Source organism: Pediculus humanus, genomic scaffold (assembly GCF_000006295.1).
Source record: "Pediculus humanus corporis 1103172107708 genomic scaffold, whole genome shotgun sequence".
NCBI classification, from domain to species: Eukaryota; Metazoa; Arthropoda; class Insecta; order Psocodea; family Pediculidae; genus Pediculus; species Pediculus humanus.
This window is the reverse complement of record NW_002987312.1, coordinates 147,294-172,645: the sequence shown is the minus strand read 5'-3', so window position 1 is coordinate 172,645 and position 25,352 is coordinate 147,294. Positions and strand designations below refer to the sequence as shown.

At 28.8% G+C, this 25,352-nt stretch overlaps 4 protein-coding genes across 4 annotated transcripts; all 4 read left to right on the top strand.

Moving 5' to 3' along the window:
* Nucleotides 1-9: 9 nt before the first annotated feature.
* Nucleotides 10-5,150, top strand: Phum_PHUM308730 (spermatogenesis-associated protein 2/tamozhennic, putative; the record flags this gene model as incomplete). The annotated part of the gene is made up of 4 exons (XM_002427257.1): nucleotides 10-245; nucleotides 348-1,945; nucleotides 2,964-3,289; nucleotides 3,540-5,150. 4 exons carry the CDS (start codon nucleotides 10-12, stop codon nucleotides 5,148-5,150), a joined length of 3,771 nt encoding a protein of 1,256 aa, XP_002427302.1.
* Nucleotides 5,151-6,125: 975 nt separating this feature from the next.
* On the top strand, nucleotides 6,126-9,386 carry Phum_PHUM308720 (GPI ethanolamine phosphate transferase, putative; the record flags this gene model as incomplete). Its single annotated transcript, XM_002427256.1, has 10 exons — nucleotides 6,126-6,222; nucleotides 6,296-6,531; nucleotides 6,647-7,045; nucleotides 7,127-7,269; nucleotides 7,356-7,552; nucleotides 7,640-8,185; nucleotides 8,256-8,366; nucleotides 8,500-8,750; nucleotides 8,824-9,116; nucleotides 9,308-9,386. The coding sequence occupies 10 exons, from the start codon at nucleotides 6,126-6,128 to the stop codon at nucleotides 9,384-9,386; spliced, it is 2,352 nt and encodes a 783-aa protein (XP_002427301.1).
* A 940-nt stretch (nucleotides 9,387-10,326) lies between these two features.
* Phum_PHUM308710 (uncharacterized protein) lies at nucleotides 10,327-10,697 on the top strand (the record flags this gene model as incomplete). Its single annotated transcript, XM_002427255.1, has 2 exons — nucleotides 10,327-10,621; nucleotides 10,690-10,697. 2 exons carry the CDS (start codon nucleotides 10,327-10,329, stop codon nucleotides 10,695-10,697), a joined length of 303 nt encoding a protein of 100 aa, XP_002427300.1.
* Nucleotides 10,698-10,907: 210 nt separating this feature from the next.
* Nucleotides 10,908-17,180, top strand: Phum_PHUM308700 (uncharacterized protein; the record flags this gene model as incomplete). Its single annotated transcript, XM_002427254.1, has 22 exons — nucleotides 10,908-11,099; nucleotides 11,197-11,340; nucleotides 11,411-11,645; nucleotides 11,769-11,939; nucleotides 12,009-12,184; nucleotides 12,333-12,597; nucleotides 12,704-12,858; nucleotides 12,932-13,087; nucleotides 13,175-13,246; nucleotides 13,315-13,492; nucleotides 13,587-13,797; nucleotides 13,894-14,089; nucleotides 14,169-14,400; nucleotides 14,484-14,701; nucleotides 14,790-15,057; nucleotides 15,159-15,284; nucleotides 15,363-15,476; nucleotides 15,603-15,739; nucleotides 15,844-16,149; nucleotides 16,234-16,389; nucleotides 16,479-16,681; nucleotides 16,766-17,180. 22 exons carry the CDS (start codon nucleotides 10,908-10,910, stop codon nucleotides 17,178-17,180), a joined length of 4,326 nt encoding a protein of 1,441 aa, XP_002427299.1.
* Between the last annotated feature and the right edge of the window lie 8,172 nt (nucleotides 17,181-25,352).

Sequence of the window (25,352 nt, the reverse complement as noted above, 5' to 3'; positions counted from 1 at the left end):
ATTTAAATTATGGATACTATTAATAAGTCTTTTGTTATTACCGTCAATTTGGTTAAAATATTAAACGACGATGAATCTCAATTCACAATGCTTGTTGATAGTGGAAAAATGTCTATTGTTTATGAATTAATCGAATGGATACGTTGGGTTTTTTCTATAGATTATTGTTTGTATCTTACTCATAATAATACTATTATTCACGATTTAGAAGATATTATGATATTATCTACTCTTAAAAATTTTCAGTAAGCATTCAAGTGTTTTTTTTTTTTTTATTATTATTATTATTATTTATATTATCAGTTTCGGTTTAATCCATATTTTTAATTTTATACATGTATTTTCAGGTTAAAGTCTTGTAAAACTAATAGATGCAAACATACTGAATTTAATAAAAACTTATTTAAAGGTTTCGATTTTTATACCTATTGGAATGAAGTTAAAATACCTAAAATAATGGCTCATAAACTTTTAAAAATAGATGATAAATTTTGTTCATTGAATCGATCCATAAATGAATCACATCAACTCTTACAATTATCGAAAAATTTAAGTTTTGGAAATTCATTGGGACATAATTTTGATTCCGAATCTAAGAATGATTTTGCTAAGGGAGTGTTTACAGAATACGAAGACAATCCATTGAAAAATTTAAAAACGAAAACTTCTTCTAGTCATTCTAATTTTCAAACGAATAATTTAGAAATTGAACTGAATAAATCCTCACTGTTGACCAAATCTCAAAATAGTTTATCTAAACTTATGGAAAATAAAGTGACAGATTATGCTGATGTCTTCGATACTCGAACTAAACACCAATTAAATACATATCCGAATGTAATAAATTCTGAGAAAATTAAAAGTCTGAGTCTGTCGAATAAGCCATTGAAAAATTCTTCTCAAGACAGCTTGAAAAAAATGCATAAAAATTCTAATTTCAATTCATGTTCAAGTTTTAAAAATGTTAACAATATCAAGGAATATAGCATTTTGTGTGACTTGGACGAATCTAAAGTTAGTATTGGTAATGAATCTAAAATTGATACGGATGAATCAAATACGGAAATGAATGTGGAAAATCAAGTGAGAAACACATTGAAGAAAGATAGAGAAAGTTGTACATTTTTATGTGATAACTCAAATGCAAGCACAGAGAATTTAATTGATAAATCAAATATGGTAGGATCTGAAATTAACACGTCTGTACAAAAAAGAAACGTTTCCCCCGGTCCTGTCCTTACTTCTTCTCCAGTCGTGAACGAATCTAAAGGTAAAAATAAATTTTCTAAATTCAAAAAGCCATTTTCAGTTGCTGAAGTCCTTGAAAATTTAAGAGTAAATATAAAAAATCAAGATAGTAGTTTTAAAAATAACTCTTATCTAGACTCATATTCTACCAGGGAAACAAAAAATGCAGAAGAAAGTAGAGATTTGGAAATTGACGGAAGTTTTGTTGAAGAAGTTACCGGCAAAAAAAAAAAAAGGAAAAGAATGAGAAAAACAAAATCATTGAAAAATAAACATTTTTTACATAGTGCAAAAGATATTGTTAAATGCGATCAGGTATTGTATAATAAAAAATCTAAGTTAAATTTAGTAAAAAAACCTAATCATATAAGATTTGACAGTGAGAGCGAAGATGATTTTAAAAATTATTCCGATGAAAAAGAAAAATTATTAAGGGAGTGCGTATTGGAAGAAAATGAAATTAAAATGGATTTCAATGAGGAAAAAGAAGAGATTAGTATAGAAAACTTGGTGTCTGAAATTAATGAAAAAAGACATAATTTATCATTGGCTGCTGAAGTTCCATTGAATTTTACATCAATACCTAATGATGAATGCAACATGCAAGCAGATCCTGTTTTTTCAAGAGAAGTAGACCCAGTATGTATTTTAGAATTTAAAAATGATAAAACTATTGAGGAAAAAACAAATGACTACAGTTCTGAGCTAGAGTCGCTAAAACAAAAATTTCCATTTCCTGTAGTTTTTGAAAGGTTTTAAATAAAAAAAAAATGAAATTATAATCTTTAATTGAGTTAATATTTTCTTCTATTGAATTTTATATCCTTATAAAGATTTTAAATAATTATTTTTCATTTTTACCATATACAAAAACTGAATTCATTTTTGTATATATAATGAAGGGTACATTCATTGGTTTAGTAGATTTGTTTTTAAATTATTGTAAGTTTTTTATTAATTTTAATTAATAAAAAACAAATAATAATTTTTATCAGAGTTAAATATAGTACTAAATAATAATTTATTGCAATTGAGTTTTTTTTTTTTTTTTTTCCCCCCCCCCCGGATTATAAATACAAAGTATAATCGTTCAAAGTTAAACTTTTTCTTTTGTGTGTTTGATTGTTGTGAATATGTTTTTCACGCCCAAGAATTTTGCAGCAGTAGAAAATATTAATAATAAACAAACTAGGTTAATTCAAGTATAAAGTTAAAGTTATTTTTCTATTTAAAAAAAAAAAAAATTTATAACATAATATACGATTTAATGCTGAGACGCGCCTTAATTATTTGCCTTATACAAATTGTTAATATTAAAAATGCAATAAATTAATTATTATCATTATATTCAAATTTCTATTTTGGTGTAAGGTAAATACTATTGCCATTATTCACAATTTCAGATCTAATTTTAGAATATAATTATATTATTTGTATAATTTAAAAGTGGTATTTATTTCTATTTTTAGTTTTAATGATTAAGTTTTTTTAGTTTTACTTTTCCTTTTTTTTTTGTTTTTTTTGAAGGTTTTAATTAATAGATGTATGTATACAATTTGCCAATTGCAGTTTTAAAAAATTAATACAGCAAAATATTTTAAATTAATTTTTTTTTATTATTTTGCATTCAGATCTGTAAATATTGTTGATATATTACAATAAAAAAAAATATTTTTTTTTAGCCATGTGTATTTTGTTAAAATAAAAATAACTAGTTATGGCAAAAATGTTACTTATTGATACTTTAAAAGAACTTCGAGCTCTTATTGATCAACAACATTTACTTTACTTGCAATTAGATGAAAACCTGAAAAAAATTGACCAACGTAATAAACTGGAAGGGTATATAAGGGAATATTTATATTTAGCTCCTCATGATTCAAAATTTACATTTCATGAAACTGCTGAAGTTTTGCATCAAAGTGCCAGTATGAAGAGTAATTTTAGTGCCTATAAAGCAGGAGTTGCTTGGAAAGCCATTGGAAAATATGCTGATAATCTTATATCACATCCCTGGAGGAAAGAATATAGAAATATAAAGGTTTGTCAAGTTGAATTTTTATAATTTTATTTATTATTTTATTAAAATTTTAAAAGTATTTCAAACAATATTTAATTCACGATTAATTAAACTCGATTTTTAAGTCGATTAACTAAATTTTAAATAATATTAATCATGATTTATTTCATAAAGGAAATAATCTAAAAGTCAGAAATTTCAAACAGTTCAAAATAATTACACAATTTGTTATCAAAATTAAAATTTAAAAAAAAAATTTTATTCATTTCAGTTATATTGTGGGTTTTACAAACATAACATAGAAGAAAATTTAGTCGGAGCCGAATTAATGTTTGAAGCTATGGGTTACAAACGTGTGGGTTATTCGTGTTTAGCTTTACCTGATATTTTAGATCCGGATAGGATAACGAGTGTTTCCAAAGATGCCATAATAGCATATGTTGAATGTCAAATAATGAAACAAATTTGGGAAACACTTTCACCTCAGTATTGTGTCGCATGGTTAGAAATTTTAGATTTTAGAAAAAACCACATTAGTAATCCTGATCAAGTCATCCGTTCTTTAACTCATAAATTTTGTCAAAGACAGTATGAAGAGCAGGTTTATAATAAACAAATTCATTCGCTAGAAAATTATATGCATCATTCAGATTTAACATGTAAGCAAAATCAAATCGGTTATCCTAGTCATACTCATTACCCTGGTCATCCATTTTCTGTTTCTCTTCAGGCAAGATATGGACCTGTTTTAAATTCTTCCCCAATTTTACCTCCGTCAGCTGTGTACCCTCTATCAGCATCATATACTCCCTCCCATCAAATGTTAAAACCGCAAGATTTTTATTCTACCAATGATCATCACAAATATATTTTTCCTCCTCAAATAAACATGCACAATTATGCACCCAACGGATATACGTATCATCCAGAAATGTATGCTTCACCGTCCAATGTACCCACGGGACGGCTTATTGAATTCGACTCGGCAATGTCTTTAAATGGAAATGAAGCATACTTGCAACGAGCGTATAACTCGAAATATAGTTCCACGCAAAAATTAATACCTTGCCAAGATGCAATAAAAAATCAAGAACCGTGTATTAGTAGCAAAGCGAAAAATGATGGAGCAGGTTCTTGGGAAAATTGGGATTACGTTTACAGGAATTTAGAAAGTCAAGGATATCGGAAAATCGGAGATTCCATTGGTGAATCTTCCAAAGGAAATCACGTATCGTCACAAAATTATAGCTCTGAAGTTGATGCTGATAGTGTGTCAGAAGTTGATTTCGCCGACAGACTGAGAAAAATAAATTTAGATAGGAACAATGTTGAAAATAATCAAAGTAAAAAAATCTATTGTGAAAATAACGATGAGAAAAGAATTAAAAAATCAAAAGAAACAAATCGAACTGATGCTAATAATTATGGGGATTTAAATGTGGTTAAATATGAAAGTAACAGTACCAAAGGTAGTTTAGAAAAACTTGAAAAAGAATCGATTGATGTTAATAATTCACCAGATAATAATACAACTTATGCTAAAGTTAACAAGACTCATAGGAAGGAAATAGAATCGAAAATAATAAAAAAAGAAATTGTAAAATCAAGAAAATTAAAAGATGATATCGAAGTATTGGTAGTTAATTTAAACGATGATGAGGAGGAGGAAGAAAAATGGCAATGTGCAACGTGTACATATTTAAATTCCAAAAGTAATAGTGTGTGTGAAATGTGTTGTAAATCGAAAATAAAAGGTAGTGAAATAAATCCTCAACCTGCCGGTGGTCAAGAATGTTCCAATTGCACTTTAGTTAATAATCCAGGTTTAACCAAATGTAGTGCCTGCAATGCTTCATTAAAAGATTCCCCTACCTACATATGAGGTTTTTTTTTTTTTTTAAAAAAATGTGATGAGAAATAAATTACGAATTTTTATTATAATTGTAAAGTTACAATGTACAAATTGCTTTATCTTAACCAGTCATGTAAATAAATAGTACAAATATATATATATATATATATTTAGAAGAAGTTTAAAGCAAAATACTGTTACTGATAATAATAACAATACATTATCTAGGAAAATATTATTTTTTTGAATTTAAGTGTGAAAATTTAACCTTCCATATTTCAATAATTAAAAAAGAAAAAAAAAGAATTAATATAATTGATTTTACTTTTTTGAGTTTGTTAAAGAAGTAATTTTTTAATTAAATAGTTATTTATTATTTTATCAAACACAAATTTTTTTTATTTAAATTTTTAAATTGATTTTAAAAAATACTATTCGTATAATAATTAGAATTTTATTTTTAAAAAAAAGTAAAGAAAGTTTAATAAAAATTTACGTTGAATTATTTACGTCGTGGCATTAGTGAAATAAAAATTTTATTTAGTATGTAGTAATTAATATTTGAATGTGAATAATATATTGAAAACCTTTTTATTTAAATCAATATTAAAAATAAAAGAAAAAGGTTTTTTTTTTTTTTTTTGTATAATTGAATTTGAAGGTTTTAATTTACAATTTTTTATAAATGTAAAAGTAATTAGTATAAGAAAAATAAGTTTTTGATTTCAGATAAGATAACTTAAAAATTTTTTATAAATCAATAAAAATATAATTTCGTGACATTTTAAAAAATTTTATTTTTACTTAAAATAATATATAACATTTCATTTTAAGTTAATTAAGATTTCACAAAAAAAAAAAAAAAAGTATAAGTACTTTAAAAATTTTGTCAAATTTTACAACTTTAACGAATATTATTTCTACTGCCACGGTTATTTTGAATTGTGTTAAATTGTTAATGATGGGTTTTTTTAAATTCCATAATTAATATATAATTTAAAGGATATGAATTACTTGCAAAAAGATTTATATTCTTTTTACGTATATTTTCTTTCGATAATAGCTTTATGTATTTATTTGTACGGATTTTTCCCATTGGATCGTTTATCAAAGGGAAATTATAGCAGGTTGATGAATACAATTTTTTTTTTTTTTTCTGTAATTTTTTTTTTCAGAAAGACTTTACTGTTTGTCATTTGATTTCAGAAATAATTCTAACAATGAATACGTTACTAAACGTAGTGTTGATAAACTCGCCATCATTCTTATAGATTCGCTGAGGTATGATTTTGTTATGGAAAATTCTAATCAAGTACTCATGCCGTTTACCACAACATCAATATTAAATAATGAATCTTGCCTCGTTAAAATAAAGACTGAGTCTCCTACGGTGACAATGCCTCGTATTAAGGTACATAATATTTTAATTTCACTTTTTTTGAATCATAAAATATATTATTTTAAAATAAATAATAATAATTAAAAAAAAAAAGCTTATTATCTTGCTAATCTATGATAATTTTTAGGCTATCACATCAGGATCTACTTCCAATTACATTGATGTAGTTATGAATGTGATGACTTCAAATTATGAAGAAGATAATTTTATTAAGAAAGCTTTTAATAATGGTTTAAAAATTTTATTTTATGGCGATGATACTTGGTTAAAACTTTTTCCAAATACATTTTATAGATATGAAGGAACTAGTTCATTTTTTGCTCTTGATTTCACAGAAGTTGACGATAATGTCACTAAAAATGCATATAAGGAATTAAAAAGAAATGATTGGGATATAATTATTTTGCATTATTTAGGTTTAGATCATATTGGACATTTAGAAGGTCCTGCTGGTGAACTCGCTAAATCAAAGTTGATTGAAATGGATGACATTATTAAAAATATTTCACTGCATTTTAAAGCATTGGTAAATTTTTTTTTTTTAATTTTCATAAAATATATATTCATCATTCAAAGAAAATTATTTTGAATTTTTTTTTTATTTAAGGAAAATGAAAGAAATTTAAAAACAATGTTGTTAGTTACAAGCGATCATGGCATGAAAGATTCCGGCGGTCATGGAGGTGTGACTCCTAGTGAAATTTTTGTTCCAATAGTTTCAGTTGGAAAACCATGTAAAGCTTTACCAGGGTAAAGTTATTTAAGTTTTATTTCATAAAAACAATTTAAAGCTTTCTAAACGAAAGAGATTTGTAATATTTTTTTTTTTTTTTCAGGTGGCCAATAAATTACACAGCTTTTCAAACGGACATTGCTCCGACAGTGTCTGCTTTGTTAGGATTATCGACACCTGTAAAAAGTATAGGAAAAATTATTCCTAATTTATTACATTATTCTAATCAAGAGGAAATTCTTAGTTATTTAGAAAATAGTAGACTGCAATTGAAAAATTTTGAAGAAGTTTCACATTTAGGTACTTTTTAATTTAATTCATTAATAATGGGAAAAAATATATTTTAAAATAATAATAATTATTTCATTTTTTTTTTGTTTTTTTTAGATTTGAATTTACTTGATGTTAATTTTAATCAATCGCTAAACACTAATATCAAAATTACAGTTGAAAAATATTACAAATATTTAAATTCGGTTACTGAAAAATTAATTAAAGCAAAATCAAATTTTAGTTATTTATATATATTTATAGGATTATTTTTACTTTGGGTATCATTGATTTCATTATTGTACAGACTTTCTAAAAGTTTTCAAAAACCTATAAAACCATATCAGAAATTTTTAATTTTTGGAATATTAATTCATGGAATAAGTTATGGGTCTACTAGTTTCATAGAAGAAGAACATCAAACATGGTATTTTTTATGGTTGACATTCAGTATTATGGCTGCTTTTGAATCATTATCAATAAGAAATATATCATTTAAAAAAAAAACATTTATATTTTTTTCCTGGATTTTATTATGTCTCTCTCATAGATTTATTAGAAAATTAAATCAAACCGGTGATAAATGGGCTTTCTTACCCGACATAAAATCATTTCTTAATTCATCCGATGGTCAAAATTGGTTAAATATATTTTTTTTTCTAGGTAAGTTTAATTTTACAAAGTAAATTCAAATAAAATATCTTTAATCTAATATTTTTCTCATCTATTTAAGGAATCTCATTCATATTTGTAACTGCAATAATGAATTCTCTTACATTTTATCAAATTTTATCTTTTGGACTGTGTTTAATATGTATTGTACTCTATCGAATAAATACCGGCAGTATTAAAATAAATTATTTAAATTTGAATAAATATACAAGGTATAAATTATAATTTCTTACATTTTCTTAACTTTGGAATTATTACTTATTAAGTTAAAAAACTCTTTTTTTCTTTTTTTTTTTTTTTTAGAGGAACATTTGAAGTTGCCATGTTTTGGACATTTTTCACAATTTTTTTCATACAGACGATTAATAAAAAACATTCAAAATATTTAATTTGGTTATTAATTTCGTGCCTCCTCATGAGACCTCATAATACATTATTATTAATGTTTCAACTTTTAGCTAGTCAAGTAATTAACATGTTATTAAAAAGTACAAATGATACTTTATGGAAAACTATAATATATATATGGCTGGGAAATGTATTTTATTATTATCAGGTATGAAATTTATTGGGAAAAATTTTTCTTATTTGAAATATTCAAATCTATATATATGTAATATTGATTTCAGGGTAACAGTAACAGTTTGGCAAATATCGATATAGCACCAGGTTTTACAGGTTTGAATACTTATAATCCATTTTATGCTGGAATTATGATATTGTCTCATACTTTTAACGGTCAAATTTTTTCATTCATTTTATCCCCGAGATTAATTTTAGTAAATGCCATATTAAGAATAATCCCTTTGACATTGTATTGCACTTTTATGGTTTTAAATTTAAATCATTTATTTATTTGGTCTGTATTTTCTCCCAAATTACTTTACGAAGCAACCATATCTTTTTTATTTCTGTTTCTAATGTTTTTTAGTATACTTTTAAAACAAGATGATTTTTTTAAAAAATAAGATTAATAATAAGTAAAAATGCTCATAATAAACAAAAAAGTGTTATGAATTTTCTAAAAAAATTTTTTTTTTTTATTAAATCATTTATTTAAAATTAAACTTTTTTAGCATTTCCATATTTAGGCAAATTATATAAAGCTTGAAGTCTTGCTTTGTACAGGGCTACCTTTGCTGAAGCAGCAGCTAAATCTGCTTTCCTTCTAGCCAATCTCATTTTTTTTTGAACTTTTGATTTACTATTGTGTTTCTTAGCAAACTTTAAGTTTCTTAAAAATTTAGGATCAACCTGAAATAAGTAAAAATTTCAAATGTATTACTTACATATTACAAATTCCTTTTTGCTTGATAGCAATAAATAATAATTACTTACTCCCAACTTTGATTCATGCCTAAACCTTTTAGGTTTTTTAATCCCATTTCTGTGAGCTTTCCTATCTAAAATACAAATATATTTGTTTAGCATACAGAAAAAAAAAAAAACTAATTTTTTAAATTTATTGTTATAAATATTGTTGGACAAAAACTTGTGTCAAAGACTTACTTTGGTTATGATTTGTGTGATTCTTTGACTTTGCCATTTCTTAAATCTGCAACGAAAAATTAAAGTATAAGTTTTTCTTTTTTAACTTATAAATTGTTTGCTTATATACATAAAAAGTTTAAATAATGTTGCTCACGTTTTTCAAAGATGTTTTCGGATTATTTTCAGAAAAATAATTCCTAAACAGCAGGTCTATTTAACAATAAGAATCGTAATTTTTCTAATTCCACGACTTTAAAATGGCGTATACGTGGAATAGTATTTTGTAAAAAAATATTTCGCCAAAAATGTATTTATACTTCGGCTGTGATTTATTATTATTTTTTCCTTAGGTTAAATTATAGAAATAATTTTTTATTAGGATTGATTTAGTATTTAAGAAGCTTTAAGAATTATAAGTTAATTTATATAAGAAGGTAGCGTATAATGAGTGCTATTTGATGACATTTATGATCCACTATTATTTTTTTTCAAAATAAAGTTTTATGAAGTTTTTTTTTTAGACTGAACATCAGGAAAGAAAGTCAATTAATTTTTTTTTTTTTTGTTTTACTGAATTTATAATTCAAAAATGAATAACTCAAGTCTAATTTAAAAATTTTTTGTTTATAGAATAAGTAACAATGCTTCACAATTTGTTTATAATTTTGTGGAAAAACTTACTGATAAGAAAAAATCATTACATAGCTACCACCGCAGAAGTTATAATTCCTGTAGGCTTAATTATTTTAGCCAATTTGGCATTACCCAAATTTTCTCACGAGATTGATAATGATCCCATGTCTTTTGATGCTTTTGAAATAAATGAATGCAATTATCGACATGGATATTATGACAATATAGTTTATGAACCATCAACTCCATTTATTGATTCACTCATGCAGAAAGCATCTTGTTATGCTGGCTACAAAAAATCATGTATGTTTTTAATATTTCTTTTTTTAAAACAAAGAGTTTCATATTAAATTTTTTTGTTTGAATTTAAGATTTTTAGTAATTTTTTGTTTGTGCATAATATTAATACTTTTATATTTGAAGTTATTATTAGTGTTCACTCCAATTGGAAAAAATTTTTTATTAAAATCTATTACATAAAGTATTTAAAATTGTTTTTAATGATTTTTTTTTAGATGTCAAATCGGGAATATTAAGCGGAAATAATACACAATTCAGTATTGGAATAAAATTTAACAATGCAGAAAATATGATAAATAGTTCAAACAGTTTAAATTATACACTTTACCCAACAAATAGAGTATGGATGTTTATGGATGCACTATGGAAACATACGAGAGGTATACCAAGATACAGTATACCACCACTTCATAAAATAATCGAACTTCAAAGAGCAATCGATATCAGTTTTTTGCATTTTAAAAATATATCAGAGCCTAAGGTAAAATTTATTGGTAAAAATATAATAATATTTAACAATTGTTAATGTAAAATAATAAAAATTTTTAATAAAAAAGTTTCATGTATTTTTTTTTTAGATAAGTTTTGAAAATACTGATTTTTTTGAAAGGACACCGAGAATTTTTTCCATTATTATATACTTGTCATGGTTTTTGGCATTATCATTAATGGTTCCACCAATAGTCAGTAGAGTGATTCAAGAAAAATTCACTGGGGCCAAGGTAAGATACTTAATTTTAACATTTTTTTTAATGAGGTGAGGAAATGATAAACTTAATTATTTTTACACAGGAGTTGATGTTAATGATGGGAGTTAAAAAATGGGAACTTTGGATAGCAAAATTTGTCGATTCATTTTTGTTGTTGACAATATCTGTAACTTTTATGGTATTATTTTTATACATTCCACTGAAAGAAAACTCGAGTACTCTGACTGTGTCTCCATTTATTTTATGGAGTGTGATTTTATATGGACTTGGAGGAGTCATTATATTTTTATTTTTTATCAGTTGCTTTTTCGAAAAAGGTAGAGAAAATGTTTTTGTTTTTTACTCGATTTATTATTGTTAATTAATAATTGTGAAATTTACATTTTTCATTATTGATTCATTTTTTTTTTTTTTTTTTTTTTTGTCTTCTTTACTTTCAGCAAGTCTAGGAATATTTGTCACGGAAATTATTTGGAGTTTATCTTTTATATTCAGTCAATTTATTTCCAATTTAATCGAATTGCCCATATTAGTCAAATACCTTATATGTCTTTTTCCTCACGTGACACTAATGAATGGAATTTCAATAATATTAGATTTCGATTTTTACGGTGAGTGAAATATTATTAAAATAATAAAAATATGCATCATTACTAATATGCCAACGTGTGTAATTTTAGGTAAAGATGTTCAATTTACGGAAAAACTATCCGGAAAAGAAGATTATTTATCTCTGTTAGAAATTTTTCTCATCATGTCTTTCAATACAATATTATATTCTTTGTTAACTTGGTATTTGGAACAAGTTACGCCTAGTAAATTTGGTATTCCTAAACCTTATGGATTTTGTTTTAAGGTACATTGTGTGAAAGTTTTATTATTTTAATTAATATTATAAGGAGTGAATATTTTAATTAATGTAATAAATAATAATATACTGTAATTAGAGTTTTAAAGTGATTGTAATTTTACATGACTAATTTTTTTTTTTTTTTTTTTTTTAGAAATCTTATTGGTTTCCACCCAAAATTCATAATTTTAAAACCGATATAGCCTTAAACACGGTGGTGCCTGATTGTTACGAACCTGTACCGCCTGATCTTGACGTTGGAATAAGTCTTCAAAATGTCAGTAAAGTGTACAGTTCGTCCGATAAAGCTCCAGTAATTGCAGTTAATGATATCAGCATAAATTTTTACGCTGGAGAAATAAGCGCTTTATTGGGGCACAATGGCGCTGGAAAAACAACGACATTTTCCATTATAACAGGTCTACCAATCGTTTTTTTTTTTTTTTTATTTCATTGAATGTAATCTTTTTTTTTCAATTAAAAAATTATTAAAATCAATTAAATATTGTTTAATTTTAAATCTAGGTTTAACTTGTCCTACTTCCGGTACGGTTTTGATTGACGGATGTGATTTATCTACAAATTTGGAAGAAGCAAGACACAGCCTCGGTTTGTGTCCGCAAAAAGACATGCTCTTTAACGATTTGACAACTTTTCAAATTTTAAAATTTTATGGCGTGGTACGTATATATGTATACTATATTAAGTGATTTATTAAAAATCAAGTACCTTATTCTTTTTTTTTTCCGATAGATAAAAGGACTGAGCTTTAGTGAAGCGAATGCAGAAAGTTTGGAACTCATTGAAAAATTAAAATTGGAAACGGTTAAAAACACTCAAACATGTCATTTATCGGGAGGGCAAAAAAGAAAAGTTTCCCTCGCGATTGCTTTAATCGGTGGGAGTAAAGTAAGATTTTCCCTTGTTTTATTATTTGTTGGAAACGATGGTAGAAAATATCACGCGCTTTATTATAATTAAATATTGGATTTGTAGGTCTTGATATTAGACGAACCTACATCAGGTATGGATCCGGAAATCAGACGAGAAATTTGGGAAATCCTATTGGTAAGAAAAATGTAATTATAAGAAATAGGAAGTAATTAAGAAAATAAATGAGAATTTTTTTTTTATAGAATCTCAGAGGTGCGAGAACCATTTTAATAACGACGCATTTTATGGAAGAAGCAGATGCTTTATGCGACAGAATTGCAATTATGAGCTGTGGAAAAATTCAATGTTACGGAAGTTCGTTATTTTTAAAATCTAAATACGGGAGAGGATACGTTCTTTCCATTGTCGTCAACGACATCGGTAAATTTTTTTTTAAAAAAGTCAAAAACCTTTTGTTATTTAATGCTTGTACTACTAGGAAACTTGATGGGTTCCCTTGTTTTTTGTATTTCAGAACAAGTCGAGGATGTAACTAAAATAATTAAAAAACATGTATCGACCGCAAAATTCAAGTCACAAAATATTCGAACCGTATCGTATGAACTTCCGGAAAGCGAAATCGATAAATTTTCCACGCTTTTGACGGAGCTGGATAAAAAACAAGGCGAGCAAAATATCATATCCTACGGTATAAGCGTCGCCACGTTGGAAGATGTATTCTTAAAGTAAGAATCATCAAAGAATAGATGTAAAAAAGTTATGGATTTTATTATTATTATTATTATTATTATTATTGTTTTTTTTTTTTGGTAAATGAAAAGGTTGAGAAACAAAAGCGAATTGACGGAAAATTTGGACTCCACGGATTCACCGCCTTATAAGAAACTTATTAATCCCTCCGAAACGAAACCGAATAAAGTCTCCGACTTTTATTTGTATTTCTATCAATTTTGGGCGCTACTGATAAAAAAATTTATCTTTTTCAAAAATACCTACAAGTATTATTTCGTGTATTCGGTAAATTGAGTTACTCATTCAATGTACTTTAACGTTTTTTTTTTTTTTTTTTTTACGTCATCTCACGTTTAATTTGCAGATATTACCAATAGTTCTAGTTATAAGTACTTTATATTTTAATAATAATAATAATGAGACGAGTGGTAAAAAAACGGACGTGAACAAAAGTTTACCGATATTGTATTCGACGGATTTGTATTCGCCATTCGTGGTTTTTTACAACGTGAAAAACAACAGCGCGGGAAAAACGTTTCCGGAATACGCTCGGAGTTTAAATTTGAAAACGGAAGAGAGTAAAAACGTTAAAAAAGGTATGATTTGTTTCATCATTTACTCAATTTTTTTTTTTTTTTTTTAATTTACTTTACTCAAAAATTATTATTTTCCCACGCAGATATTCACAGAATATTCATGAGTGATTTTTACAACTATTCGAGAAATATAAATTTAGGCGTCGAATTTTTACCGCGAGAAATTCATATTTTTCACAACGACGAAGCCGTTCACATGATACCCGCAGCTTTAAATCTTATCCATAATTTTGCATTGAAATGGAAAAAAATGAACGAGTCCGCCATAACTACAACAGTCAGTTTTAAATTTATTCTAAAGGTGAGAGAGGTTAAAAAATGACGCAAAAGTGTTTTAATTGAAAATGAAGGAAAGAAAGAAAAAAAGAAAATTTTAAATCTTTTTTTAGGAACAATTTTACATATCGCCGAGAATTCCAAAATGTTCGTTGGAAACGATACCGGATTTCAGCGGAATTCAAACGTTATTTTATTTCATAGCTCCTTTGAAAGAAGAAATTTCCGGGGCTAAAGAAATTCAATTGATGATAGCGCCGGCGAGCGTTTATTGGCTTTCTCATTTGATATTCGATTTGGCTTCGTTTGCCGTTTACATGACGGTCGTTTGTCTTCTCTATGGATTTTCACCCGGAAGTGAATTTATTTCCCTATACGCCGGTTAATTTTTTTTTTTTTTATTTTATCAATTCAATCGAAAATTTGTACGTTCGTTATTTACACGACATTTCTATCTCTCTCTCTCTCTCTCTCTCTTTTAGGTCAAATATTTGTGAGTTTGGTTTTCTGGGGTACGGGATTAATTTTGCTCACATATCTCATATCGACGTTGATTCGAAACGAAGCCGGAGCTTTTTCAGCGAACATTATCATATATATTATATTCAGTGAGTTTCCCCCCCCTCCCCTCCCCTCCCCCTATTTAATTATGCATTCGATTAATGTAACGTTTAATTTTTTTTTAGCTTTTATAATAAATAATCCCATCACGTCACTCGGTTTACCAACTTTTTTCCAATACATGCATCCAACTTGCATATTAAAAGTCGGTTATTCTAATTTATGCGCCGAAAATTACAGTAGGTAACTTCATCATCTAGTGTGTGTGCGTGCACGTGCACGTGCACACGCGTAATTAATCCACGTAGCGTTAGCTGCATCTCCTCTGGACCACAATGCTCATTAACCGACACCATTTTTTCCAGATCATTATATATTGGCATTATTGCTCTACAGTGCCTTCTTATTCGGTTTGCTTATTTTAAAAGATTCGAAATTCATGTCGGAAAGTTTTCACATACTCGTTAATAGATTTGTCAAAGTCGAATACCTGAATCCACCCGTAAGTTGTCTTTCTTTTTTTTTTTTACGTGTTGTCTTGTCGCTACCAACATTGTAAAAAAAAAAAAATAACAATTTTTAAAATTTTTACTTTTGTATATTAAGAAAAAAGAAGATAGTTTGGTGAAGGAGGAAAAATTATTAGTTGAAAAAGTTATCGATAAACAGGATACGGCGGGTTTTTCCCTGATCGTCAACGATTTAAAAAAATGGTATTTTAAATCGAACAAACTGTCTCCGGCCGTTCGAGGTATATCGTTCACCGTTAACGAAGGAGAATGTTTTGGATTGTTGGGAGTCAATGGAGCGGGAAAAACATCAACGTTTAAAATTTTAACCGGAACTTTATCACCAAGCTACGGTTTGATTTTTGCTCGGTCGGAAAATTTATCTCTTCTCAATAGGAAAAGGGTTGGATTTTTTTTTTTCTTCTGAATGTGTTATGTAAACCTTTGGTGATTTTCACATTTATAATCAAATTTTATTTCATTACAGTATTTACTTCACATCGGTTACTGTCCTCAATCCGGTGGTTTGATTTCTTCGTTCAAAGGAAAAGAACTTTTGGAATTATTCGGTCGTCTCAGAGGGATAACAGGATGTCAAATCGAAATGGAAGCATCGAAATGGTTGGAAAAATTAGAACTCACCGTGAGTAGTGTTGAAAAAAAAAAAAAAAAAAAGGTTTGTGTCCTTTAATTCGATGAAAATAAAAATTTGTCAATTTTCTAACGCGTTAGGAACTGGCGGATCAAAAATGCGGTACCTACAGCGGTGGGAATCAAAGGAAACTCAGCACTGCCATATCGTTGATCGGTGATTGTCCTTTGATTTTTCTGGATGAACCCACGAGCGGAGTGGATCCCGCATCCCGTCGCGTGATGTGGGACGTTATAAGTGAAATTCAAAAAAGGAAACAATCCGTCGTGTTGACATCTCACAGGTTTCCATTTTTTTTAAAAAAAAAAAAATTAAGAATTGTGAAAAGGTTGAAGGTGGTGATTAAGTATTTTGTATTTTGTTTTAGCATGGACGAATGCGAAGCTCTCTGTTCAAGGCTTGCCATTATGATAGAAGGAAGATTTTGTTGTCTCGGTGAAATAACGACGTTGAAAGAAAAATTTGGTCAAGGTTATACGGTGCAAATAAAAGTGAGTTGCGGTACGGCGGATGAAAATTTAAAAAAATTAAAAAAATCATTCACGGATACTTTCGGCACGGGTTGTAATTTGGTAGACGAACATTTGACCATTCATCAATATTTCGTGCCGAAGAGAAACACGTCGTGGTCTTCGCTTTTTTCAAAATTAAAAACATTGAAAGACGAACATGATTTTATTGAATCGTACACGGCAAGCGAAACAAATTTAGAACAAATTTTTATTTATTTGGCGAGAAATCAAGAAGAAGAAGAAGAAGGAGAAGAAGAAAAAACATGTTGATCTATTATTATTATTATTATTACCAATGATGATGACAACCCAAAGGTTTTAATTGTGATACCAAAGTTAAAGTATTAAAACAAAACAACTTGTCAATTATTTTATTTACTTAAATGTTTATATTTATCCCAATAACCTTATTGATTAAAATGAAATTAGTATTATTATTATTCTCATAAATAATTATTTTATATATTTAAATATTTATATGCACTAATGGGATCGATTCGTTTAAAAAAAAAACTTTAAAATAAGACTTGAAAAAAAAAAAAAATATTATTAATTGGGCCAATTATTATTATTATTAATATATATATATATATATATTATTTACAAATGAGCAATTTAAAAAAATTTGTTTCAATTAATTTAATTTAATTTTCTTATTTTTTTTTTTTTTGTTGTTTTTATTTGTCAACAAAGATAAAAATGTATTAATTTTATATTTTTATAATTAAACCGTTAAAGAAATTTTTTTAAAAATAATTTCCGGTTTAATTTGAATAATCGGGTTTATTTTGCAGCTAATTAAAAAAATTATTATTATTGTTATTTACTGTTAAATTCTTATTTTATATTTATTATTATTACAAATAAAAATTAATTGAGCATATTATTTTGTTGAGATTTATTTTTCCTCCCCCCCCCCTTTTTTTTTTTTTTGATGTTTCGGAGTGAAAAATTTAATCTGATGTATCAGAAAAACATAATACCCAAGGAGGTATAGAAAAAAATAAAATTCAAACAATGGATTCCCGCTTAAAATAAAATGTGCGCCAGGTAAAATATACAAGGTCGTCCTACTTAGCGTAAACAGTAAACAAGGTCGACCTTGGTTGAAAAATCGTGACCATGAAAATTTTCACAAAATTGAAATGTAAAACTAATGGCCTTGGATTCAAGGTCGACCTACTTTAGAATAAATCGTAAACGTTGGATTTTCGCGGTCATTTTTAACTTGATTTTTAATCGAACATTTTTTTTCCGATGTATCCGTAAAACATAAGATCCAAGGAGGTTTTTTAATAAAAAATAAAATGGTATTAGTGAATTTTCGCTTAAAATCAGGAGTACAAAATAAAAAACAAATATTTAATATAAAAAAAAAATAATTATATTACAATAAATTAGACTAAATTACAAAACTTTTGATACATGCATAACTTCTTATAACTAAATCACTAAATAAAATTATTAAAAATTAATTTAATAAGTTGACATGATGTAAACGCAATTTCAATTTTAATTATTATTATTATGGTCACTCTCAGTTAATATTTTCCTTGTTCTTCGGTCCAGGTGCGTGATTTCTTCTATTGTCCAATCGACAAGGCCAAAACTGTATTCTATTACTGGAACTGCTAATGTGCCGACGGCGGTTATCTTATTTCTTCCATTCAGTTCCGACTGTAATATAAGCCTCAATCTTTTAAAATATTCTTTCTTCAATCGAGATTTAATTTCCTTGTTGGCTACCCCGAAATTTTCTTTAATCCCCAGATATTTGTATGTTGATCCAGGGTCCAATTCTTTAATAAGTTCTTCTTCTGAATCTTCTATATTTTCCTTCCATTTTAACTTTCTTCCGACAATATTAACTTTTGCACATTTTTCCAAATCAAATTTCATGTTGATGTCAGAGGAAAAAGTTTGTATCATCCTTAACATTTTCTTCAATTCTTCTTCGCTCTTCACATATATCTTCAGGTCATCCATGTACAACATATGGGTGATTTTCCTGCCTCCCGGTACCAACTCATATCCTTGATCCTTGATATTAAGCTGTCTCGACAGAGGGATTAGAGACATGCAGAATAATAATTATTATTATTATTATTATTGACACAAAAAATAATATATTTAATTGCTGTAAATTTTATAGATTCTAATAAAAAAAAAAAATTATTATTATTATTATTATTATTTAACGTTTGAAATTTTTTTTTTTTTGTTAACCCAGTAGAAATGCAGGATTTCGCACTAACCTCTCCCCACCCGGTAGCAGGAAGAGTGTTGGGGGACTCAGACGAAGTCACTACCCAACTAAAACTCCTGGATGTGCTTTGCTGCACTTTTTCCTGGGGAGTAGAGGCAGTCGCAGGAGTATGACTACCATTTCAGCCTCAACCTCAACCCTTCTCTCAAAGCCGGAATCATCAGATCCGAACTCGCAAAGGTGAGAGCAGATTCCTCTCTGGCATAGGCTGTTTCAGAGATCTGCTCCACCCAATTGGGATACTCCCCTCAACCATGTGGGAGGCATTCCCGAGGTATCATAATTACACATGTACATATACATACATAATTTAATACAGTGTTCATGTTAGACTGAATTCATATTCAGATAAATGAGAAACATTTGATCTTTCTGCGACTATCCTACGATAATCCCAACAGTGAAAATTTCTTTTGTCTAATTGAAGATATTTTGTGCAAAGGTTTAATTCTTTGTTGCAATCAGGTTTGGGTAAATTGTCCAATATTCATATTCTATGATGCCAACTACCATACGATTTTGGATTTACTCTCAGGCACTGTTCTGTCAATTGTAAATCTTTTTCCAATAGTTTTTGATAACTCTCCAAGTCCTCGTCGTTTCTCAACGACAAAAATATTTCTCTTCAATAATTCCATAATGTTATTATATCCGGATTTCCTGTTAATAAATTACCGGTGAGATTTAAACCTTCTTCGTCGTGCATTTGTGAAGAACGTTTTTCTAATATTTGATTCATAATTTTTTTAAATTCTATTGCCTTTTTCTGTTTCTCTTGTCTTGCGAGTTCTTTTTGTTTTTCTGTCGTTCTTATTTTGACTCTCCCGTGCATTTTGTAATTTCTTTAAAAACAAATTTTATGATTTTTATTTGAAATTAATACAGGAAAAATAACCCACAATGGGAAATAGTAAAAATAAAAGTAATATGTAAAAAACCATAGACATCAATTTAAACTTAATTATATCGATGGTAAATAAAGTGTCATTAGAAAAATGTATTTCACTTTAACGTGGAACTTATAAAAATATGGAAGCTTTTAACGTAGCCAGTACATGAATATTTTCGTTAAATAATTTGTTTTATGTAAATTATTGGGTTGGCCAGTAAGTAACTGCGCATTTTACCAACAGATAGTTTGTCCATTTTTTTGAGTACGTTTACGTTTATGTACAAACATGAACTTTTGGTATGTTATTACTTGGTTCCTTCTGTAACATTCAGTACCGAAATTTCATTGAACTCTTAAATAGTGCGCGAGCAAAAGACATTTAAACATGGGGAGCCAAAGCGAGCACTTCCTCCACATTTTGCTTTTTTATTTCTGAAAGGGTGTTGATGCTTCACAAGCCAATAAAAAGTTGTGGGCTGTGTACGGTGATGAAGCGTTAATAGAACATCAGGTTTGCGAAATTCTATTCTGGAGATTTTTCTTTGAAAAATGAGGAGTGCTCTGGGTGTCTAGTAGAGGTCGATGATGACCAAAGAAAGGCCGTAATTGTTAATGATCGACATAGTTCGACAAGGGACATTGCAGAGAAGCTAGATGTGTCACATAAGTGCCTTCAAAACTACCTACTGTGTCTTGGATACCAAAAGAAGCTTGTTGCATAACCTTGGGGAGTGTAAGACAACTTGGTCTTTGTGATATGCTTCTTAAACGTAATGCGAATGACCCATTTTTGAAGGAAATGGTGACCGGAGATGAAAAGTGGGTTGTTTATGATGACTTTTTGAGAAAAAGATCCTGGTCTAGGCAAGGAAACAGGCACCAACAACTTCTAAGGTTGACATAAAGCAAAAAAAGATACTGTCATCATTTTGGTGGGATTACAAAGGCATAGTCAACTTTGAGCTGCTGCCACGAAATCAGACCATAAATTTAGAGGTTTACATTCGACAATTGACAAATTTAAATGATACCATCCAAGAAAAACGATTGGAGCTAGCCAATAGAAAAGGAATTGTCTTTCACCACGATAATGCCAGGCCCTCCCCATCTTTAGCCACTGGACAAAAACTACTGGAGCTAGGCTGGGATGTTTTGCTGCACCCTCCATATAGTCCCAAACTAGCTCCAAATAATTATCATTTTTTCCGATCCCTAAAAAATTTTTTGAATGGACAAAAATTCCAAAACGACAATGAGGTCAAAACTGCATTAAACCAGTTTTTTGCTCCTAAAACTAAAGAGTTTTATGAAAAAAGGAAAATGATTATTTGGCGCCATTTATTATTTCCATGATGTTTGGACTTATCTTAGATCAGGAGAAAATTATGATATTATAATGTGGCAAGGTTTACCCTATGGTTTATTATGGTATGTTTTCATATTGGCCGCATTTCAAGTACATTTTTTTTGCCATATATTTTGCATGGAATTTAAGAAATACGGTAATTTTAATATTTTAGGACCTGGAGGTATCGTTTAACCTCAACACGGATCTCTTCCTCCCACGACCTCCGTGCGACCTGGAACAACGACGGCCATACCCACACCCGGTCAAACGCCGGCCAAACAAAATCGAGTCACTGCAATACCTAAACCCATGGGATTAGATCCTCTCACAATTCTTCAAGAAAGAGAAAACAGGTAAAATTGGCTTCTTTTGCATGTTGGAATTTTTATCACGTGACATTTCGTGACGATTAACATTTTGCTTTGCATCAACTTTGTAGGAAAGCAGCTCGGATCGGAATGAGAATCAACGTACTTAACAATTTACCAACTTTGATGGCTGAAGATTTAAAACTTCGAGCTTCGAAATCGAGTTGAGATCATTGAGACTTTTAAATTTTCAAAGGCAGTTAAAAAGTGAAGTTAGTAAAATTATTTTTCATTAAATTTAAACAAATTTTTTGTAAATTTCTTTTTAATTTGTAGCTTGTCTTTTAGATTATAGCTTGTACGCGTCGCTATACCACGCTAGAAACTGCCGTCAATGTAAAAGCGTACAAACGAACCAAACATCAAGGTTTGAGAGAAGCAAGAGCAACTGAAAAACTTGAGAAACAGCAAAAATTAGAAGCGGAAAGAAAGGTAATCAATTATTGACCTAATGACCTCTCTCTCTCTCTCCCTCTCTCTCTCTCCCTCTCTCTCTCTCCCTCTCTCTCTCTCCCTCTCTCCCTCTCTCTCTCTCTCCCTCTCTCTCTCTCCCTCTCCCTCTCCCTCTCTCTCTCTCCCTCTCTCTCTCTCTCCCTCTCTCTCTCTCCCTCTCCCTCTCTCTCTCTCCCTCTCTCTCCCTCTCTCTCTTTCCCTCTCTCTCTCTCCCTCTCTCTCTCTCCCTTTCTCTCTCTCTGTCTCTCCCTCTCTCTCGTGTTTAACTTTTTTGTTGGTTTTAATTTTAGTGATGGAAGAATTCTCAGCGAAAAAACCTTTGGTTATAAAGAAAATATTTAACAGGATAGAAGATGGAAAAGTAAGCTGAGGGGAGGAGGTGGGGGGAAAAGTTTCATTCTGACTCTTGTCGTTGTTGTTTCAGTATTCGGATTTTGACGATTTGGAAAAGGATTTTACTCAAATGTGTAAAAATGCTCAAATATACAACGAAGAAGCTTCTCTAATACACGAAGATTCGATCGTCCTTCAATCCGTGTTTACGAACGCGAGACAAAGATTGGAACAGGATGCGGAAACGGATGAGGATAAAGGTGATGATGAGAGAATCCCGTCGTTCGGATTTTATTATTTGTCGAATTTTATTTATTTTGATTTTTTAAATTTTCAGACGGTGGACGACGAGGATGGAAATTCCGATTCGGAATCCGTTAGAATGAAAATGAAAAGGTGGAAGAGGAGGAGAGGGAAGAGAAAGCACAAGAAGGAGGAAAACTCAACCAAAGTACACGAATAGCAATGACGAAGACGAAGATGATTGATTGGAAAGAGGAAAAAAGAAGAAGGAGGAGGAGGAGGAGGAGGTGGAAAAAGAAGAAACCAAAAGGAAAAGAAAAGGAAAAGGAAGAAGAAAATAGGAAAAAAAAAAAAAAAAATTTCCGGTCGAAATGATTTTCGCAGCGCACAATGCTTGGGAAATTCGAGTTTTTCTTTTCGTTTTTTAATCTGTTCTTTTGGTTTTTCGTATAGAACGGAAATGACGTCGTCGTTTGCGGGGGGTAGAGAGGATAAAGGAGAAAAAAATGAATTAGGTTAAGAGAAATAATAATCTAAAAAAATGCTATTTTTTTAAATTTTTTATTTATTTATTTTAATTTCATGATTCGATGATTGATTTTAAATAATTTTATTATTATTATCACTGTCGATATTGTCATCAATATTATTATTATTATTATTAATGTTAGTCAAAGTATAAGAAAAACTAAAATAAGTATAAAATGTAATTCAATAATAATAAGTCAAGTTTTATTTTATTTTATATGAAAACGCGTTTCGAGTTAAAACAAAATATTATTATTATTATTATTATTAAACTTATTGTGATCGTGCAGAAAAAAAAAATTGATTTGAACGCCCTTTGTTCTTGTATGATTTTATCGTTTTAAGTTTTATTGTAAATTTATCCTCTCTCCCCTTCAATGAAAAAATGTAAACTTTTTTTTTTTTTTTTTCAATTTATTTATTTATGCGTTTTATAATTGCATAAAATTACATGTTGAATAATTATGGGGAAAAAAAGACATAAAAAAATTTAATTTTAATAAAAATATAATTTATTATTGTGAATTAAAATTTTTCTTTTTTTTTTTTTCATCCTTAATGTACATCCTTATACACAATATACAAATTTCAATTTTTTTACCTAAAAAACATCGAAAATTTTGGCCAAATGTATCAGAAAAACATAATACCCAAGGAGGTATAGAAAAAAATAAAATTCAAACAATGGATTCCCGCTTAAAATAAAATGTGTGTCAGGTAAAATATACAAGGTCGACCTTGAATGCAAAAACGTGACCATGAAAATTTTCACAAAATTAAATTTTAAAACTGGTGGCCTTGTATTCAAGGTCGACCTTGGTTGAAAAATCATGACCATGAAAAATTTCACAAAATTGAAATGTAAAACTAATGGCCTTGTATTCAAGGTCGACCTACTTTAGAATAAATCGTAAACGTTGGATTTTCGCGGTCATTTTTAACTTAATTTTTAATCGAAAATTTTTTTTCCGATGTATCCGTAAAACATAAGATCCAAGGAGGTTTTTTAATAAAAAATAAAATGGTATTAGTGAATTTTCGCTTAAAATCAGGAGTACAAAATAAAAAACAAATATTTAATATAAAAAAAAATAATTATATTACAATAAATTAGACTAAATTACAAAACTTTTGATACATACATAACTTCTTATAACTAAATCACTAAATAAAATTATTAAAAATTAATTTAATAAGTTGACATGATGTAAACGTATGTCAACTTAATCAATTTTAATTATTATTATTATGGTCACTCTTAAACACGACAAGGCTCTTATTTGTCGGGGTTTTTAAGTATTTATCCCAGGTTTCTACCCGATTCCTTAGGGACAAATACTCGAATTTCGGTGGTGCTATTTATAATATTTTCCGAAGAATGTGGGCCGTCCCACATAGTGCGATTTCCTGGATGGTTTCTTCTTTTAGGTTCTTCATAATCTTCTTTAAATTTCCTTTCATTGAATGTGGCATGGCTCCCAATGCTCCCACGATGACCGGAATCGTTTCTGTTTTTGTTCCCCACATCCTGGTTATTTCAATTTCCAAATTTCTATATTTCAGCCTTTTGTCTGCTTCTTTGGCTGTCTTGTGTTTTTTTCTGTCGGCACGGATACCTCAAATAACTTACACCATTTTTCCGCATTATGTCTGAGGTTGATTGTTCTATCAGTGTGGATTTGTTGATCATACAGAACTGTGCATGGACCTACTGTCGTAACCGGGCTTGGAATGTGATTGTACCACTCTTTGGGTAATCCATCCATTCCATATTCTCGGCATATACTCCAATGGAGATATTGACATAATTTCTTCTAAGATTCGGCTTTGCTATCATAAGTTGCAAGTTGCCCTTCTTCCATTATCTCGTTTTCTCGTATTTTCTTGGACGATTTTTTTTTGCTCTTTTCAGTACTCCTTTTTTTGTAATTTTTTCTTCCGTATGTATAACTTGGGCTAAGATAGGGTCACCTTGATGGGATTCTATGTAATCTTCCGGAACCGGACGACA